The following is a 19873-nucleotide window of genomic DNA, read 5'->3' as shown; positions in this document are numbered from 1 at the left end:
CAGAGTACATCATGAGAAATGCTGGGCTGGAAGAAGCACAAGCTGGAATCAAGATTGCCGGGAGAAATATCAATAACCTCAGATATGCGGATGACACCACCCTTATGGCAGAAAGTGAAGAGAAACTAAAAAGCCTCTTGATGAAAGTGAAAGAGGAGAGTGAAAAAGTTGGCCTAAAGCTCAACATTCAGAAAACTAAGATCTTGGCATCTGGTCCCATCACTTCATGGGAATTAGATGGGGAAACAGTGGAAACAGTGTCAGACTTTACTTTTTTGGGCTCCAAAATCAAAGCAGATGGTGATTGCAGCCATGAAATTAAAAGACGCTTATACCTTGGAAGGAAAGTTATGACCAACCTAGACAGCATATTCAAAAGCAAAGACATTACTTTGCTAACAAAGATCCATCTAGTCAAGGCTATGTTTCTTCCAGTAGTCATGTACAGATGTGAGAGTTGGACTGTGAAGAAAGCTGAGCGCCAAAGAACTGATGCTTTTGAACTGTGGTGTTGGAGAAGACTCTTGAGAGTCCCTTGGACTGCAAGGAGATTCAGCCAGTCCATCCTAAAGATCAGCCCTGGGTGTTCGTTGGAAGGACTGACGCTGAAGCTGAAACTCCAATACTTTGGCCACCTCATGTGAAGTGTTGACTCATTGGAAAAGACCCTGATGCTGGGAGGGATTGAGGGCAGGAGGAGAAGGGGATTACAGAGGATGAGATGGCTGGATGGCATCACTTACTCGATGGACATGAGTTTGAGTAAACTCCAGGAGTTGGTGATGGACAGGGAGGCCTGGCATGCTGTGATTTAGGGTCGCAAAGAGTCGGACACAACTGAGTGACTGAGCTGAGTGACTGACTGACCGAACCCATTCTCATAACATACATTCTAAGATATCAGGATTAGTCAGAGGTTTTCAGGAAGGAGGAACTGCGCTCAAGCACAATACATTGTTGTTATATAATCCTTGGTACAGAGTCTAGACTGAGTTGTTTGTTGTGTAATCATGAGTTCCAGACTTAAAGAAAAACATTTTATGTGACTAAGGAATGTAGAGAAAAAAAAAAAAAAGATGTTTGTCCTTTCCTCCTCCTTGAGAATTCCAGACCCCTTTCTCCTCAGAAGCCTCAAACCCCTCTCTCCTTCTTGGGGACCCGGGACTTTATCAACCTGCCTAGGAATTGATTCTCTCAGTTCAGTTCAGTTCAGTTCAGTCGCTCAGTCGTGTCCAGCTCTTGCAACCCCATGGACTGCAGCAGCATGCCAGGCCTCCCTGAAGTAATATATTAATATTTAGGCACATGGGATATTTACTGATGGGTAGGAAGAAGAGCAGAGAAGGCAGTGGCACCCACTCCAGTGCTCTTGCCTGGAAAATCCCATGGACAGAGGAGCCTGGTGGGCTGCAGTCCATGGGGTCGCTAAGAGTCGGACACGACTGAGCGACTTCACTTTCGCGTTTCACTTTCCTGCATTGGAGAAGGAAATGGCAACCCACTCCAGTGTTCTTGCCTGGAGAATCCCAGGGACGGGGGAGCCTGGTGGGCTGCTATCTGTGGGGTCGCACAGAGTCAGACACGACTGAAGCGACTTAGCAGCAGCAGCAGCAGTGACATAGACTTGATTTAATTACATGATCTCTCCACTGGGGGCACCAGGAAAGAGAAAGTAAGACACCTGAAGGGACACGCTAAGCCTTCATGTCCCATGGTAGGAGATCAAAAGATGCCTGAAGTTGATAAGTAAGGAAATCGTATATAAACATGCCTTGCCAATTAGCGCTGGGCGTTAGTGTTTTGAAAGGCTACAGAGCAGTTTACAGAAAGCAGTTTACAAAAGCCTCTAGAGGGCTGTTGCTTCGAGAGTCCTCTCTGGGAATGGAGGAAAAGGACCCCCCCACCCCCTACCCCCTGCCCCGCCCCCGGCCAAGGCCGCCAGGAGACTAGCCCAGAGGTCCTTTCAGACATGGAAACTGAATTCCCTTCTTCATCTCCAGTCACGAGTCAGGAACTAAGTGTCGTCTTTTAAGCTGCTTTTGTCCCAGATCCTTCTAGAACAGAAACAAGGAGAAAAAGAGAGGTGCGCAGTGATACCAGCAAAGAATCGCTGGACCAGGACGCTACCTAATATTCTCTGCTGCAGGGGCTTTTGGAAAGGATCAAAGGACACAAGTGTTTGTTAGTAAACGCGGCGTCGTGTTGTCCTGGCTTTGGAGGGTGGGGGAAGGTTGTGTTGGATGTCTGTTTCTTTAGTGGATTCGCGGCCACCTGAGGCAGGAGGCATCCTCGGGAGCAAAGGAAAAAGAGCCGTAAATAAAAATGGATCCCTTTTGTACGAAGAACCACAGGAGATGCGCCGTTTTTTTTTTTTTTAACACTCCAGGTGTGATCGGAGATGCTGCATCCACACAGGAGAGTGGAGAGTTAATTAAAATTTTTGCTCCTGTTCCCAGAAATGTCTTTCCGTTTGATCAGCGGGCTGGCTTTGGAGTGCTGCATGTGCGTCTCTCCTCACTGGAGTGTCACGGAAAAGCAGATCAGAGAGCGCCTTCCATCCGACGCCTGCCCGACCCCCTTTCCTAGCGAACGGACTTGAAAGCCGCTTCCCCCGACTGCATGGGGCTCGTGTCGTTTTTAGAAACGTCATCTTTTGACTATTGATAATATGCACACAGGCTTTGATACAGGTGCCTTTGGAAAACCGCCTGAACCGTTAATTACATCAAGGCCGCCCAGAGGGTTGGGCGTGGCAGGGTCTGGCAGGGTGAGCCCCCTCCCCCTGCCAGCCCGTCTGTACTTTCCTTTTCCACCCGTGCTGTGACAGCGGCTGGCAGCACCTGGCACTGAACCCTGGGCTGTCTCAGGCAGGCCATGTTCCGCTATGTTTTCTCTCTGTTTTCCTTTTGGTCTTTATGGTTCTGGACCCTCTGGCTGGCATCCCCCACCTTGAGGGGGAAGGCTGCTGGGGAGGAGTCCTGCTGTCTTCCTCTTGAAGATGGTGGAGGAGGAGAAGAGCGCAGAGCTAAGCCCGGCTCAGCAGCCCAGTCTGGGCAGGTGGGCCAGGCTGCCCCCCAGGGTGCCCATTGTCCGGCGCGCTGGGCACGGAGAGAGAACCGGGCCGGCCCGATGAAAGGGCTCCATCCTGCCGCTGGCTTTGTGAGCGCCGCTGGTCCTGGTTGCCATGGCGACTGTCTGATTGTGGCGGGCCTGTCCTGGTGCTTGATAAAGTGGGAAGGCTATTCTTGATAGACCTGAGTAATCACAACCTCTCAGAGCCTGAGTGTGGGTTTAACATTTTCTCCCTTCTCCTTAAATCCAGAATGCAGGGATGGGGGCCCGGGTTCTCAGGGTAAAGCGGCCGCAGCAGGCGGGGAGGGCCCTGCCCAGAGCCCGGGGTGTACTGGCCCCGTGGGCCTGCCAGGGAGGGCTCCGTGTGCTGGGGGTGGGGCAGAAACGGGGTGGGGCCTGCGTGGGGGCTCCAGGGTCCGGGCCAGCATGGGCCCCTCCCGTCCCCCTCCGCGGTTGGTTTTTGCACCTGCCTCCCTCCCTTCCGCCCAGTCCAGCTGCACCCCCACCGTGTCAGTGCAGAGCTGAGCCTTTCAGAGCCCCCTGACCTCTCTGCCCCTCGTGGAGAATGAGGGGAGGGCTAAGCTTCGAGCTAACAGCAGATAGATTCTGGTCACAAAACTGCAGACTCTTTTCTGTCATCAGAAGAAACCTAATCGATTCTCTAGGCAGTCTTTTTCAGACTAAGTTGTATCTCAACTATTAGAAGTGTTCTTTAAAAAAACCTCCTGGGTGTGTTTCCAAAGGATATGAAAACGCTAATTAGAAAAGGTAGGTGTAGCTCAGTGTCCATAGCAGCATGAGTCACAATTGCTAAAATACAGAAGAAACCCAAGTCAGTAGACATGGATTAAAGAGTGGTGTGTGTGTGTGTGTACACACACATGGTGGAATATTACTCAACCACAGAAAAGGATGGAGCGATACCATTTGCGGCAACACAGATCCTAGGAGGTATTATGCTGATCCGTGAAATAAGTCCGAGGAAGAGAGATACTTTAGGTTTCCATTTATATGTGACGTCTAAAAACTCAAATGAATGAATACAGCAAAACCGAAACAGCCTCACAGAGGCAGAGGGCAAACCAGTGCTTACCAGCGGAGAGAAGGAAGGGGATTAAGAGGTACAACTTATCATGTATAAAATAAGATACAAAAATGTCATGTACAGCACAGGGCAAGAATATGTGATTTATGATCACTTTATATGGAGTTTCCCTGGTGACTCAGCGGTAAGGAATCTGCCTGCCAATGCAAGAGACAGGTTTGATCCCTGGGTTGGGAAGCTCCCCTGGAGAAGGAAATGGCACCCCAGTCCAGGATTCTTGCTGGGAAATCCCTTGGACAGCGGAGCCTGGCAGGGTTCAGTCAGTGGGAGGCAGAGAGTCAGACACGACTGCGCGCTCGTGGCTTACGTGGAGTACAGTCTATTATGTGGAGTACAATCTATCAAGCTACTGGATCGCCACGGTGTGCACCCGAGAACAATGGAATGCTGCAAGTCAGCAGCACGTCAGTGGCTTTCTTTGGCCACACCAGCATGCGGCATGTGACGCTTCAGCTCCCCGACCGGGAATATGTGTAGGGTCTGAACCAGTAGACTGCCAGGCATGTCCTGGTCCCGTGCAGCACTTCAATTAAGAAAAGAAGGAAAAGAACAGCCCCCTGGGCCCCACCATTTCTAAAGGAGTTTCTGATTGTGCAGGTCTAGGTGGGTCCCGAGACTCTGTTTGCAACAAGTTCCAGCGTGAGGCTGCTCATGGGCCCGCACTTGGAGAGCCGCTGCCACAGGCCTCGACTTCCGTGTGCAGTGGAGGCTCCCAGGGGACAGGTGCCCGCGATGGGAACTCTGGAGGCCCTGGGGAGGCAGGCCGGCCTGTCCCTCTTCTGTCTTCCGCCCCCAGTTCTGTCCCCAGGGACCCCCTCGCCACGGGCCAGCCCTCTGCCTGGCGCCTGCCCGCTCGCTGTGGGGCTTGTGCTAGGGTCCCCCCTGGGAAGGGCCTCCCCTCCCCGCCCACCATGGCCCCCAGCCCCCGAGCCCCCGGAAGCCCGCCCTTACCCCAATGGCCCCGGCTCCTTTGCGCTGACCTGCCAGCCTCCTGGCCCTCCTGCGGGCCATCTTGTGTTCGGGGGGCGCGTGTGTGTGTGTCTGCACGCGTGCGTGCCCTGGTGTCTGCAGGACGGGAACCCAGCAGCAGGGCTGAGCCGTCCCTCCTGTCTGCCCCTCCTCGGGCCTGTGGTTGTCCCAGCCGCAAGGACTCTTGATGCCTGTCAGGGGTGCAGGGCCCGGTGGGGCTGCCGTCGGAAGTCACCTGCCTCTCGAGAAAGCAGGGTGCGGGGCCCAGGCAGGGGCCTCACGGTGGGTCCTCTCCCTGTCCACCCCCTCCGCGTGTGTGTTGTGTGGTGTGTGTGTGTGGTATGTGTGTGGTATGTGTGGTGTCGTGTGTGTGTCTAGTGTGTTTTCTGTGTGTTGTGCGGTGTGTGTGTGGTGTGTGCATTGTGTGCGGTGTGTGTGTGGTGCGTGTGTGCAGTGTGTTATGTGTGTGGTGTGTGTATGGTGTGTGTGTTTGTGTGTGTGGTGTGTTATGGTGTGTGTATGGTGTGGTGTGTGTGCGGTGTGGTGTGGTGTGTGTGTGGTGTGGTGTATTTGTGTGTGTGTGTTATGTGTGTGGTGTATTTGTGTGTGTGTGTGTGATGTGTGTGTGTGTGTGTGTGTGTATTTGTGTGTGTGTGTGTGTGTGTGTGTGTGTGTGTGTGTGTGTGTATGGTGTGTGTTGTGTGTGTGTGTGTGTGTGTATGTGGTGTGTGTGTGTGTGTTGTGTGTGTGTGTGTGTGTGTGTGGTGTATTTGTGTGTGTGTATATGTGTGGTGTGTGTATGGTGTGTGTGTGTGTGTGTGTATGGTGTGTGTGTGGTGTGTGTGCATGTGTGTATTTGTGTGTGTGTTATGTGCGGTGTGTGCGGTGTGGTATATTTGTGTGTGTGTGTGTATGTGTGTGTGTGTGTGTGGTGTGTGTATTGTGTGTGTGTGTGTGTGTGGGTGTGTGTGTGTGTGTGTGTGTATGTGTGTGTGTGTGTTTGTGTGTGTGTTATGTGTGTGGTGTGTGTGTGGTGTGGTGTATTTGTATGTGTGTGTGTGTATGGTGTGTGTGTATGGTGTGTGTGTGTGTGTATGTGGTGTGTGTATGGTGTGTGTGTGTGGTGTGTGTGTTTGTGTGGTGTGTGTGTGGTGTGGTGTGTTTGTGTGTGTGTGTGTGTGTGGTGTGTGTGTGTATTGTGTGTGTGTGTGGTGTGTGTGTGGTGTGGTGTATTTGTGTGTGTGTGTTTGTGTGTGTGGTATGTGTGTGGTGTGGTGTGTGTAAGGGGTAGTGTATTTGTGTGTGTGTGTTATGTGTGTATGGTGTGTGTGTTTGTGTGTGTGGTGTGATGTGTGTGTGGTGTGGTATGTGTGCGGCGTGGTGTATTTGTGTGTGTGTGTGTGTGTGTGTGTGCGTGGCCGCTCTGGTTGGATGCAGCGACTTGCTTTTTGCTCAGATGCAGTGTAACTCCCACAAGGCGCTCTGACACCCCCTGAGCGGCCGGGGTCACAGGCCCTGGGTCTGTCCTGGAGACAAAGTGACTGTGCTTCTTCTCGAGTGACGCTCAGGGAGGCGATCTGGCCAGAAGAGAGTGGAACAAACGCTCAAACCCCTCGCCAATGGCACAGACCCGGGGCGGGGGGAGACCCCAGGATGGCACAGACAGACGGGGGGAGGGAGACCCCAGGATGGCGCAGACCTGGGTGGGGGAGACCCCACGACGCGCAGACCTGGGCAGGGGTCCGGGAGTTGGGCCCCAGGCTCTTGCAGCATCTTCGGAGCTGGAGTGTGGCCCCCTTCTGCTGTGTTGGGTTGGTGACCTGGTGCTCCCTCCCGGTCCCTGCGACGAGGCGGCCCCAGCCCTGACCTGGCGTTTCTCCCCAGGGTGTGGAGGTGCAGACGGACTACGTGCCCCTGCTGAACTCGCTGGCCGCCTACGGTTGGCAGCTCACCTGTGTGCTGCCGACTCCCGTCGTCAGGACAACCAGGTACCAATAACCAGCTTACCTTACCGAAGCTTGCATCATCCCCACCAGCTCTTCGTGTGCGTGACTTGTAGAATCCTGTTGGCATCAGCTCTCCACCCGAGGAACGGCAGGCCCAGGATCTCAGAATCTTAACCACCCCTGCCCCAAGCACCGCCCCCCCCCCCCCACGTGGGCAGCTCAGCCAGTGACTTGCCACCCAGCCTGTCACCTAGTGTGTGCCCCAGGCCGGGCGGCCATGTTGTATACAGTCTCGTCTAGTCCTCAGAGCATTCCGGAAGGCGGGATTTTTTGTTGTTTGGGGCATTTATCCCAGTCTTACCAACCCCGAAAGGCCTTCTGTCTGTCTTCTGGGCTTGCTGTCAAACTAGTCCTCCTAATTACCTGTGAGGTGGTAAGCATAGATATCGTGCCCATTTTATAGATGAAACTGAAGCTCAGGGAGGCTCCGTCACAAACCCGAGGACACACAGCCAGCTGGAGCCTCAGCCTGGGCCCAGGTCCTCACTGGCCAGCCATCCCAGGCCAACCAGCACCGCCCCCCCAGCCTCATCCCCAAAGACAGACTTGGAAGAGCCCCCCACCCCCAGTCCTGTGTTCACCGAGGCCACTCTGTCGTCATTTGGCCAAGAAGCCAGCTGTCATTTCACAGCATGGGAAGGGGGGTTTTCAGACACGAAGCTGCCTTTCAAGGGTGCCCGCTTCTGTTGGGCCCGTGAGACAGCCCCCCAGAAGCAAAGGTGCGTGCTGTGGGGGGCTTTGCGACCCCTGACCTTTCCATCTTGGGCAGCCCCCTTCCTTCCCTGGGCGGCTGGTCTGGATGGAGTTGGAGGTGGCGTCCTCTGCGGGAGGTCTGACCCCCCCAGCCCCCCAGCCCCCCCACCCTCTCCCCACCCCCCGTGTAAGGGGGCTCATCCTCCGCTCCCGCCGCGCGTGTGTTGCAGGGAGGGGACCGTGTCCACCAAGCAGGTCGTCTTTCTCCAGAGGCCGTGTCTGCCTCAGAAGGTCAAGAAGAAGGAATCAAAGGTGAGTGACCTTGCCGCCCTCCTGGGCCTAGCTCCACGGAGCCCGGGGGACCCCTGAGCCCCCCTCCAAAATCAGCCACGTCACCTGCAGGTGGGGGCGCTGGGGGCCGTGTGGCCGGCCGCCTCCTGCGAGGATGCTTGGGCGGGCAGGGTTCATGTTCCCAAGGCTGAAGTGGGGGGCGCGGGGAGGTGGCTGCAGACTGGGCGGGCGGGGTAGGGGGGTGCCCACACCCCGCTCCTCTGCATCTTCATCTCCGTGCGAGCTGGCCGGAGCTTCGGCTGGCGCCCCATCCCTGGAGGTTTGGAGATCCTGGCAGAGAGAACCTGCCAGAACACCTTCCGCGAAGGGCCCGCCCCTCAGGGCTGAGTGGCCGCGGCTGGTGTGGACGCAAGGCGGCGCCCCTGCAGAGCGAGTCCCCGGGCCAGGCCGTGTCCCACCCTCCCGGGACGCCACCTGAACCCTCCTGGAAGCAGTGTACCCCGTGTCTCCCTGAGGCGGGGCCCAGGCCCTCCGCAGTGGCCGCACACCCCCAGGCTTTGCCCGAGAGGGCGCTCCTCCCAGGGGACCCGCAGGGCCAGGTGGCCGTGCCCTGGGGCCAGCTCGCTGTCCCTGTGACGGGCACGGCCAGGCCGTGGGGCAGAGCCCGCTGGACGCGCCCCCCCTTCCCCTGGCACCGCCCCTCGGGCCGTGCTGGGGATGGGGGCCGTGAACAGGTTGGGGGCCAGCCAGCACTTCAGGGGGCGGTGCGCGCTGGTAGGAGGGACCCGAGGGGCCGGCCGGGGTTCTGGGGCGCGCTGTGCCGTCGCCGAGGGAAGCGCGGGTGGAAACCTGGACGACGGGGCAGCGCGCAGGACCGAGCGAACGAACGTCTGTCTGGCAGGGAGGGTCCGGAGGGCGGCGGCCGGCTCTGCCCGGTCGGGAGGAGCGCCCCACGCGGCTGGCTGCGCGCCCTCGGGCAGCGCGCGCCTTCCCGGTGGCTGGCTCAGCCCTTCGCCTCGCGGGCGCGGCTAGCAGTGGGCGCTGCCCTCGCTGTGACATGGGGCGGCCCCCGGAGGGCGGCCCCCGGAGGGCGGCCTTGTACCGGCGCCGGCCCCTGGCCCCGCTCCTAAGCCTGCGGTTCGCCCTCCGGCTCCGGGAGACCCCGGGTGTCCAGCTCACGGCCCGCTGACACCGGCCGCGCCCTCAGGCCCGGAAGCGCCTTGTTCTCTCTCTGCCCCACCGCACCGCCTGGTTTCCCACTCGCTGCCTCATTTGGAGCCCTGTGTCTCCCCATTTCCTCTTGCGTAGAGAATCTCCTGCTCCCCCAGACCTAGACGGCCCCCTCCCCAGCCCTGAGTTGCCTCCGCGCAGCCAGCCTCAGCCTCCCCTGCCCTGTGGCTGCTGGTGACCCCTCACCCTTCTGCACCTGGGAGGGCCGGCACTTCTGCGGCCCAGGCTCCCTCCCGCTGGAGCTCACCTGGGCCTCGTCTCCTCCCCCCACCGCCAGTCTGTCCTGCAGGCATGTCTAGCTTTAGGTCCTTGGCCCTCTGGAACCCCCTCGCCCATCATCACCCGCCTGGACTACCCTCATCTACCGATGACAGGCCTCCCTTTCAAGTGTGTCCTCCACTCAGAACCAAAGTGATCGTCTACGAAGAGCAAATGGAGTCGTGGCACCCAGCTGCTCATGCTTCTAAAGCTTTGTGTTTTTCGAGATGAAGGTGGGAGCCTTTCCTGGGGTCCACATGGCTCTGTGGGGTCTTCCCCCCACCTCCCACCTCTGCCCATCTGATGCACCCCAGCCACCCTGGCCTGCGCGCTCTCTTGGGTTCCTCGATGCCACAGGGCCTTTGCTGGGGCTGTTCCTGCACCTGGGATCTTTCTTCCTTTGTGTTTTCTCAGGACGGTGTTCTCTCCCTTTAGACCAAGCCAGGCTCTTCTGCGATTCACCAGGAAGAACCGCGTTCCTCTCCTCTCTGTTCCTAATTATTTGTGATCAGTAGCTTATCCTCCGGACAAGGCAATGGCGCCCCACTCCAGTGCTCTTGCCTGGAAAATCCCATGGACGGAGGAGCCTGGTGGGCTGCAGTCCATGGGGTCACTAAGGGTCGGACACGACTGAGCGACTTCACTTTCTCTTTTCACCTTCATGCACTGGCGAAGGAAATGGCAACCACTCCAGTATTCTTGCCTGGAGAATCCCAGGGATGGGGGAGCCTGGTGGGCTGCTGTCTATGGGGTCGCACAGAGTTGGACACGACTGAAGCGACGTAGCATCAGCAGCAGCTTATCCTCCCCAGTAGAATCGAACAGGAACTCTCTGAGATCACACCCTTTCTGTCCGCGCTGCTGTATGCCCGGCCCCTGGCTTTCAGTTCAGTTCAGTCGCTCAGTCGTGTCCGACTCTTTGCAACCCCATGAATTGCATGCACGCCAGGCCTCCCTGTCCATCACCATCTCCCGGAGTTCACTCAAATTCATGTCCATCGAGTCAGTGATGCCATCCAGCCATCTCATCCTCTGTCGTCCTCTTCTCCTCGTGCCCCCAACCCCTCCCAGCATCAGGGTCTTTTCCAATGAGTTAACTCTTCACATGAGGTGGCCAAAGTACTGGAGTTTCAGCTTTAGCATCATTCCTTCCAAAGAACACCCAGGACTAATATTTAGGATGGACTGGTTGGATCTCCTTGCAGTGCAAGGGACTCTCCAGAGTCTTCTCCAACACCACAGTTCAAAACCATCAATTCTTCAGTTCTCAGCTTTCTTCATAGTCCAACTCTGACATCCATACATGACCACTGGAAAAACCATAGCCTTGACTAGATGGACCTTTGTTGGCAAAGTAACATCTCTGCTTTTGAATATGCTGTCTAGGTTGGTCATAACTTTCCTTCCAAGGAGTAAGCGTCTTTTAATTTCATGGCTGCAGTCACCATCTGCAGTGATTTTGGAGCCCAAAAAAATAAAGTCTGACACTGTTTCCACTGTTTCCCCATCTATTTGCCATGAAGTGATGGGACCGGATGCCATGATCTTCGTTTTCTGAATGTTGAGCTCTAAGCCAACTTTTTCCCTCTCCTCTTTCACTTCCATCAAGAGGCTTCTAGTTATTCCTCACTTTCTGCCATGAGGCTGGTGTCATCTGCATATCAGAGTGAGTGAGTGAAGTCGCTCAGTCGTGTCCGACTCTTTGCGACCCCATGAACTGTAGCCTATCAGGCTCCTCTGTCCATGGGATTTTCCAGGCAAGAGTGCTGGAGTGGATTGCCATATCCTTCTCCAGGGGATCTTCCCAACCCAGGAATTGAACCCGGGTCTCCTGCACTACAGGCAGACGCTTAACCGTATTGATATTTCTCCCGGCAATCTTGATTCCAGCTTGTGCTTCTTCCAGCCCAGCGTTTCTCATGATGTGTTCTGCATATAGGTTAAATAAGCAGGCTTTTAGTTAGTACTCAGCAAACACTTGTTGAACCAGTGAATGAACAATCAAACTGCCGGGCCCAGGACGTGCGTGGTGTGTCTCGCACGGACGTTTAAGGAAAGAGTGCAGAATTCAGATGTCAGGGACGTAGCATATTTAGTCCTCGTTTAATCAGCCAAGGGGACAAAATTCTCCAAACAGCACTTTCAGTATTTGAAAGAAACCTCTTTGTTCATCTGTGAGTGTAGCTTTCAGAGCAAATATTAACTTCCTTTGAAGGTAAGAGGTGCTTTCTGCGACCCAGGAGACGTCTGTCTTCAGCTAAGCTACCGAAGTGGAGGCAGATACAGACAGCCCACGAGCCCCGCTGATGTGGAACTCTGGGCACGCACGCACGGCTGTGAAGAGGACTCTGCCTCCTCTGCACTTGTTTCTGGCATGGACGGCTAGTCGGGGTTTTCTCGGTTTCCGCGCTGGCCGCACACCCTCATCCCATTCGTGCTCTGGCCTGGGAAGACCCGTCCGCCCCGCTGTACCTGCAGCGGCTGCTCTCTCGTGTTGAGAGACTCACCTTGGAACCACTCAGGACGCGCCGCGTCCTCCAGCCTGGCAGCCTGCCTCTGGGTGTGGATGCCACCTACCTCTGCTCAGAGTCGCCCCGTGGCAGGCTCTCCCATCTCGGGGTCAGAAATACACAGCACCCACCCTGGGACAGCGCGGGGGTTAATCCGAGTGTAATTCAGAGTGAGCCTCCCGTATCCGAGGTTCCCTGAACCCAAGGATGGAGGCAACCACTGACCTCGCAGCGCTGCAGTTCTTACTGCTGCGAGCCACCTGCGTTTAAGGGGACCCGCGTGGTCCAGGGGCCAATCGTCCTTTTGTTGTTCCTTCAAGACTGTGACTGTCCCGAGCACAGCAGGAAGGGGACCTGCGGGTGAGGCTGGTGGTGGAGGAGGCCCTCCCAGGGATGCCGGGCTGGGGTTGATGGGTGGCGTGGAGGGTTTGGGGGGAAGCTGTTTCCCGCAGTGAACTGGTGGTGGTCTCAGCTGTTCGTTCTCACACTATAGCCCATGAACCTGCAGAATTGGCATCACCAGGGAGCTTGTGTGAAGTGCCAGCCTCTGTCCCTTCCCCAACCCCCTGATCAGAAACCCCAGGATAGGGTGGGGGCCCTGTGTCTGAAGGCATCCCCCAGGCGATCCTGAACGCCCGCCAAGTCTGAGAGCCAGTGTCTCAGCTGAGTAGTTTAGGGCCCCTTTCCAGGCTCACTATGTGGATCTCCATTCAAATTTTATCATTATTGATTTTTTTTAAATAGGCCTGTCAGGGTATGTTCAATGTAGATTTTTTTTTTTTTAAATCAGACACACCGAAGCATCTTTCACGGCAGTTAAATCTGTACTTCCATTAGCTGACCACTTGGTTTTATGCATCAAGCCTTGATCTAGCAGATTCTGTCCTGAGGTCATGAAGTCTGAAAGCTGAGGCACGCACAAGCGGGCTGAGCTATTCCAAAGACGTGTGGCGTCTCCCCTGGCCTCCAGGATTCCCTTCCTTCCAGAATGTGAGTCTGAAACCTTTTACCCACCAAGAAGGTGCAGACAGAAGATTAGTGTAGAGTCAGAGAAGCCCGTGTTTGAACTTCAGCTCTGCTGTTTTCTAGCTGTGTGACCTTGGGAGAGTTACTTCACCTCTCTGAACCAGTACATGCTCATCATAAAATGGTGCCAACAGTTTCTAGTGAGAGCACTGCTTTGGGGATTCAGGGGAAGGGAAACCTTGTCACAGCGTGGCACACTCAGAACATTTAGCTTTTAGAGTTTCAGCCACGGCTGCTTCCCTGCTTCGTGAGAGTGCTCCCTGCAAAGGAGTGGGGGGCAGGGGAAGACTCCAGGCACAGCCTCCGGGTGGCCCGGCTGCGGCCCCCAGCTGTGGTGGGCTGGGGACCCCCAGGAGCTTGGGGAGTCGGTGACATCACCACCCTCCATCTAAGGACAGAGAGAATGGTGCCGTCCTTGAAGGCGTTTGGCTTGGCAGAGTTTTCCAAAGGACAGAAAAACATGGGTTGGAGTCATTCCCATCCAGCTTGGCGTGGACAGTCCCAATCCCCTCTGCCCAGCAGCCCAGGCGGGGCCTGGAGAGAGGGAGCGGAGCACCCCCCGCAGGCCTGGCCCGGCTGTGTCCTCGGTCGTGTTGTATCAGGAGGGTGGTGCAGCGTGATCCTCTGCAGGAATCCAGACCCGGCCAGGTGTACAGGAAACCACGCGTCTGCTGTTCATTTAGCAAGAGCAGCCTCTGCAAGGACATGGGGTTCGCGTTAGAGACTCGCCAGGGTCTGCCGCAGCTAAGAGATCCTGCGTGCTGCAGCAGAGACCCGGCACAGCCAGATAAATGCATGAATAATTTAAGAAGAAAAGAAAAGAGCCAGGGTCTGGGGTGGACTCTGGCCCAGGGGGATGGGCACGGTCAGGTGCACCAGCTGCCTGTGGGGGACGCTGGGAGTGGGCCAGCGGGCCCCCCACACCCCACTGCAGGGTGAGTGGGTCCCCAACCCACCACCCACTGGGGGCTGAGTGGGTCCCTGGGGTGACTCACCATCCACTGCGGGCTGAGTGGGTCCCTGGGGTGACTCACCCCTCTGTGGGGTGAGTGGGGTCGCCGGGACTGTGCACCCAGCCCTGGGGCGAGGGCAGCTCTTCTGGAGATTACTCCCTTGCCTAAGGACAGACAGCTACCAAATGCCAGAACCGGGGTCTGAACCGGGGTCTTAGCCAGCACGCTACCTGTGGGGCTGTATTGTCTTATTTGGGGCCTTTCAGCCTAAGTCTCACCAGTTTTGTTTTGACAAAAGCACAACTTCCTCCAACATCTCTCGGAGCTGACTGGCTCTCAGCTCGCTGTATAGGCCAGCTTAACTGGCCTTTTTGTAAAACCATGCAGAATGAGGAGAGTCTGACTATTTGGAGACACCCATTAAAAAAAAAACTCTTCCGTGTGGGCTGGAAGTAAAACGCAGCCGCACTTGAGGCAGCAGTAGTGAACGAGGGCCACCTGGTACCCAGGAGCCGGGCAGGGTCATTCCGTGCTGAGGTCAGAGGTCCTGGTCCCGCATGGTGGTTTTGGGGCCCCAAGATGCCTGCTGCAGTCTCGGCTGAAGTGGGCACCTTCAGGGTGAGATCTGGGGGACCTCTCCAGCTGCAGAGGGGGTCCATTGTTGAAAGCTCGTGGCTTGGGTGGGAGAAACTCAAACTACCCCCCAAACTGAGGGCAGTCTGTCAGTCACTGTACGAGAGAAACCCCCAAAAGGAGTGTCTCGGGGAACCCCAGCCAATATTGTCAGTGAACTCGGTTGGGATTTGCAGGGCCGGCAGGTAGGGAGGACCAGATAAATGTTCAATCCCAACCTCAGGTCTTCCTTGGTGGCTCAGATGGTAAAGAATTTGCCTACAATGCAGGAGACCCAGGTTCGATCCCTGGGTCGAGAAGATCCCCTGGCAAAGTGAATGGCAACCCACTCCAGTCTTCTTGCCTGGAGAATCCCATGGACCGAGGAGCCTGGCGGGCTACAGTCCGTGGAGTTGCAGAGTTGGACACGACTGAGCGCATAACACACACGACCTCAGCATACACACTTCACTGCTTTTCCTCTTCGTTGATGGAATATCCAGATTTGCTGGTCTTGTTCAAAAGGGGGTCAGCGCACTCACCCCAGGATGTGTTCCATCTCAGAGCCCTGAGTGCCTCCAGGCAGAAGTCTTATTTGGGTAGGAAGACCTCTCCTGCTGAGAACGCCACAGAGGTGGCAGATTTTAAAGAATATACGCAGCACATTTTTGCTTCTTTCTGGCAAAGTACCCAGATACATCTGTGACGTGGTAGAGCCTTAGGAAATGGTTTTCCTGGATGGTACAGCTGCTGGCATGTAGCCTCACCAGAAGTCACTCAGACGGAAGGTTGCCTTCTCTTTCAGTCGCAGAAGGGCTTAGCTCCAAGTCCATATTTGGTGACACCAGTGTCTGCGACTCACGTGGAAAGAAATGATCTAAAGAAAGACGTGTAACTTCAAGTGGAGCCACGTGTCTGCGGTGGGGTGGCTGAGGCCGCCCCCCCGCCCCCCCGGGGTCGAGGCCCCCCAGTTCCCTTCCCCAGAAAACCCGGGTCTCCAGCAGGACCTCCGGAGCTGGCCCGTCCCCAGGACCCTGTGGCTGCGGCGCCCGAGGGCACAGCCTGTGGAGAGGACACTGCCCCCCACCCTGCCGGCGGAGCTCTGGGGCGCAGGGAAGGCCGCAGTCCCCGCTAAGCCGTTTGCAGAGCGCGTGCCTCTCTTGTGAACACAGGGACCCACGTCTCTGCCTGCCTTCGCCGCCTCTCATGCCTCCGTGTCTGCCCCAGCGCCTGCGCGGGGATGTATCCCGAGTGCACAGGCTCCCAAACCGCCGGCCTCCAGAGCGGCTCCTGTTGTTAGCAGCTCAGCAGAACTTGGACGTTTTCCTCCTCTTTTCTCCCCAGATTAATCTTTCTGGAGCTCGGCCAGACCTGATGTGGGGATGCGCCCGCGCCTCCTCGCTAAGCCCCAGGGTGTTTTGACTCTTAAAATTAGAGGACCGGCTTCCCCCGACGCGCAGGGCAGCCAGCTTGGCCGGCGCTGCGTCCTCCCATCCAGCCGTCTCACAAAAGGGCGCTGAGCATCCTCTCTGCGCCAGGCTCCCTGCTGCATCCCGGGGACGCCGGAGCAGAGGACCGCTGGCGGCCCTGACATCCAGCGTCAGTCGCGGTGAGCACAGCTGGTACATCACGTGCTGGACGCAGCGCTAAGCCTGTCGCGTGGATCGTCGCACCATCGAACGGACATGCACACCTTCTACGGCAGCGCTTGGCTCGCTGCGGCTCGGGCCAAAAGGCGCCGGCACACTGCCTGACTTTGTCGATAAAGTTTTATTGGAACACAGTGACGCCCGTTTATATATTATTACCTGGACTGCTTTTGCGCTACAATAGCAGAGTCAAGCGGAGAAGGCAATGGCACCCCACTCCAGTACTCTTGCCTGGAGAACCGATGGACCGAGGAGCCTGGTGGGCTGCAGTCCATGGGGTCGGGAAGAGTCGGACACGACTGAGCGACTTCACTTTCGCGTTTCACTTTCATGCATTGGAGAGGGAAATGGCAACCCACTCCAGTGTTCTTGCCTGCACAATCCCAGGGACGGGGGAGCCTGGGGGGCTGCCGTCTATGGAGTCGCACAGAGTCGGGCATGGCTGAAGCGACTTAGCAGCAGCAGCGTCGAGAGGCTGCAACGGAGAGCACGCGGCCAGAAGAACCTGAAGTCGTTCTCTGACGCTGCACAGATAGCCTCGCCACCCCGATTTAAGTTAGAGGAGCTCCCCGTCGCAGAGATCAGAACGCGGGCCGAGCTGGGTGGACTCTGCATGGGGCGGCCCCCTCCGCAGCGTCCCTGTGACCCCGTCCTTGTCCGCTCTGACACTGACTGTGCCCTTGGTCCTGTCCGCTCCGTGGACTCCCCTGCCCACAGGGGAGTGCAGCCTAGGGCTCCCTGCAAAGCGGCAGCTGGGATGGGTTTGGATGAGGTTTCAGGGGGAGTGCCGTGGGAATGCCGGTGGGGGAGGGGGACCGGCTGAGGGACGTGCTGGGCTCCGACTAGGCAACAGCAGTGGCCTGACCAGTGCTGGGGGGATCAGGAGGATGGGCCGTTGTCCCCACAAGGCCTGGCCATTGGGCGTAGCTTGCCCCAGAAGGGAGTGGAGGCTTTTCGGGGGTCTCTCTAGCAGAGCGGGGCACGGCTGGCAGGGCCTGTCTGTCCTGCAACGGGACCTGAGTGCCCAGGTTCTGACCTGGGTGATACCCTCAGGAAGAGCAGGCCCGTGTGCGCTCTCCAGATGACAGGATTTCAGCACCTCCCCTCCCAGGCCTTCGGTATGGGGCCCTCTCCCCAGAAATTCACCCCGAGAGTCCACGCTGTGGCAGGAACTGCAGGCTCCCAGTGGGTGCGAGGTTTGGGCTGCGGGTGAACGCAGAGCGCGTGTCCAGGGCGCTCCGGGGTCACGGAAGCTGCATGTATTTATCTCCCATCTCCCCTGATCTCCAGTTTCAGTGGCGATTCTCCCGAGACGAGATGCGTAACAGGCCGAGGAAATCCAGAGGGAAACTCCGTGCCAGGAGCAAGCGGCAAGCCGAAGAAAGCGAGAAGAACCCAGAAGACCAGCTTCCCAGAGCGGGAGACGCGGAGGGCCGTGTGCCCGGGCAGGAGGACTGGGCCTCCGCCGAGGGCGCGGCCCCCAGCCAGGCGGAGGGCCCTGCGGAGAAGCCGCGTCCGGACGGCCAGCCGTGTGTGGAGGGCGAGGCGGTGCAGAATGGCCCCTCGGGCCCCAGCCCGGCCCCCGCGGGGGCCAGCGCGGGGCTCCCCGGCCCCGAGCCTGGAGAGGATGTGGGCGCGGGGGCTTCCGCGGGGCTGGCTCCGGGGCCCGTGGCAGCTGAGTGCCCTTGAGCCTCACTGCGCGGGCGGGCTGGGGGCTTGTGCGCCCTGGCGTGGCGCGTTTGCCTTTGGCCTGGCTTGACCCCTCCTGGTGAGCTTAATGAGTCCTCCAAGGAGGGCCGGGTCCCTGGCAGTGTTGGTTTCTGCACATCCTTTTGAAATGTGTTCTGGGCCCCAGTGCTAAAACCCACGAGGGCGGGTCGTTCCTAGACCTCGGGGATGGGGGTCCAGCGCCGACCCTACCACTCCAGGGAGGGGCTGAGCCACCCAGGGCCTGTGCCCACCCAGGGCCTCCAGGGGGCCCTCAGGCCAAACCCCCGGGGCAAGCCTGGCTGCCAGTCAAGGTGGACGTGGTCGTTGCCCCCACCCCCGCCCCGAGACGTGGAGGCCTAGCCCCTGCTGTTGCTGCGGCTGCTGGGTTCTTGTAACACGCCCTCGAGCCTGACCCCTGCTTTTCTCTAGCCCCTGGACCCTGCTGCTGTGGCGAAGAACACGACATCGGGAGGGGAGGTGCCCCACCTCCTGGCTTTTCTCCAAGTGTTCCCATAGATACTGGTGATCTGGAAACGCAGAGGGAATTCTGTGCGTGTACCCACTTCTGCAGAATGTCCACGGAAGTATTCTGTGTCAGTATTATTGCCCCCAAAATTTAAGGTTCTGTATTCAGCACATCCAAGGAACACACCTTCTTTCTGTTATTTCAGGGCCAACTAACTGGCGGGGAGCCTCTGTTGTGTGTTACTTTAATCAGTGTGTCCTTGGCCAAGTCGCTTCCCACGTGTGTTATGACGTGTTTATGTTGTCCAGAAAATTCTGTGGAGGCTTTAAGTAGATGCAGCTGCAAAGCCTGGAGAGTGCCGGCCGCCGTGACCAGCAGCCTGTCTCTCCGCTTTCTTGTTTAGTTACTTAAAGCAATAAATCACCTATGAGTTCAGTGTATTGCGAGCAGGAGTCTTTCTTCACGTCACACTGAAGAGTCGCAGCCTGGGGTCTGGGCACCCCGACCCCGGTCCTGTTCCTGTTTCCCGAGTCCCTTAACTCCTGGCACCAGCAGGAGGAGCCAGCTGAGCTCGCTTTCCTGTCTTTTGTACGAAGAAGATGAAAGCGGAATTCAGGTGCCACCAGGTAGGTCAGGCCACCATCGCCCCATGGGGGAGACAGTACCTTTTTAAAACAAAAAGCCCCACGTCGATTACTAAGCATGCCTCCAATCTTTTAAAGTCAATTATTCAGTGTGCAAATAATTTATCTGTGTGCAGACAAATTTTTATTTTTATGTATCTTTTCATCTGTGTGCAAATTTAGTAAAATAAAACACATTTTAAACATACTTTAATAGGGCCGAATTAAAAACCCTAACACAGTCACATGGCAAATTTTCCTTTTATGAGCAAACTTCCCAGCCTAAGCCCCAGAGCTCATGAGAAGGGATGAAGACTGTTCAGAGAAGATAGTCTTTTTTGCAGTTAAACACACACACACACACACACACACACACTCAGATTCTTTCCTTTTATAGGTTGTTACAAAGTGCTGAGCAGAGCTCGCTGTGCTATACGGCAGGTCCTTGTGGGTTTCCTATTTTGTATATAGTGGAGTATATATGTTAATCCCAAACTCCTAATTTATACTGTTTCATAGGTAAGTTCACCTGTATCATTTTTTTTAAGATTCCACATATAAGCGGCATCTTCTTGCTTCTCTCTGACTTACTTCACTTACTGTGCCAGTCTCGAGGTCCACCCATGCTCCTGGGATTTCGTTCTTGTTTATGGCTGAGTCGTATTCCGTTGTATCTCTAGGTCCCCCAAGCTGCTGGGAT

At 56.6% G+C, this 19873-nt stretch overlaps 1 protein-coding gene across 3 annotated transcripts in view; it reads left to right on the top strand.

Annotated features, from left to right (window-relative positions):
• RFTN1 (raftlin, lipid raft linker 1) overlaps positions 1-18985 on the top strand; it is a 230868-nt gene extending 211883 nt beyond the window's left edge. For 2 of the 3 annotated variants that reach the window (XM_027961992.2, XM_042238749.2), the window contains exons 8-10: positions 7031-7134; positions 8076-8157; positions 17665-18985. In XM_027961992.2, the coding sequence (XP_027817793.2) occupies positions 7031-7134; positions 8076-8157; positions 17665-18063 (585 nt within the window). In that variant the 3' untranslated portion in view covers positions 18064-18985. The remainder of the gene's footprint in view (positions 1-7030; positions 7135-8075; positions 8158-17664) is intronic. The other variant, XM_042238759.1, reaches the window with a different exon arrangement.
• Positions 18986-19873: the final 888 nt, after the last annotated feature.

Source organism: Ovis aries, chromosome 1 (genome assembly GCF_016772045.2).
Source record: "Ovis aries strain OAR_USU_Benz2616 breed Rambouillet chromosome 1, ARS-UI_Ramb_v3.0, whole genome shotgun sequence".
Lineage (NCBI taxonomy): Eukaryota > Metazoa > Chordata > Mammalia > Artiodactyla > Bovidae > Ovis > Ovis aries.
This window is presented reverse-complemented; position numbering and strand designations above follow the sequence as displayed.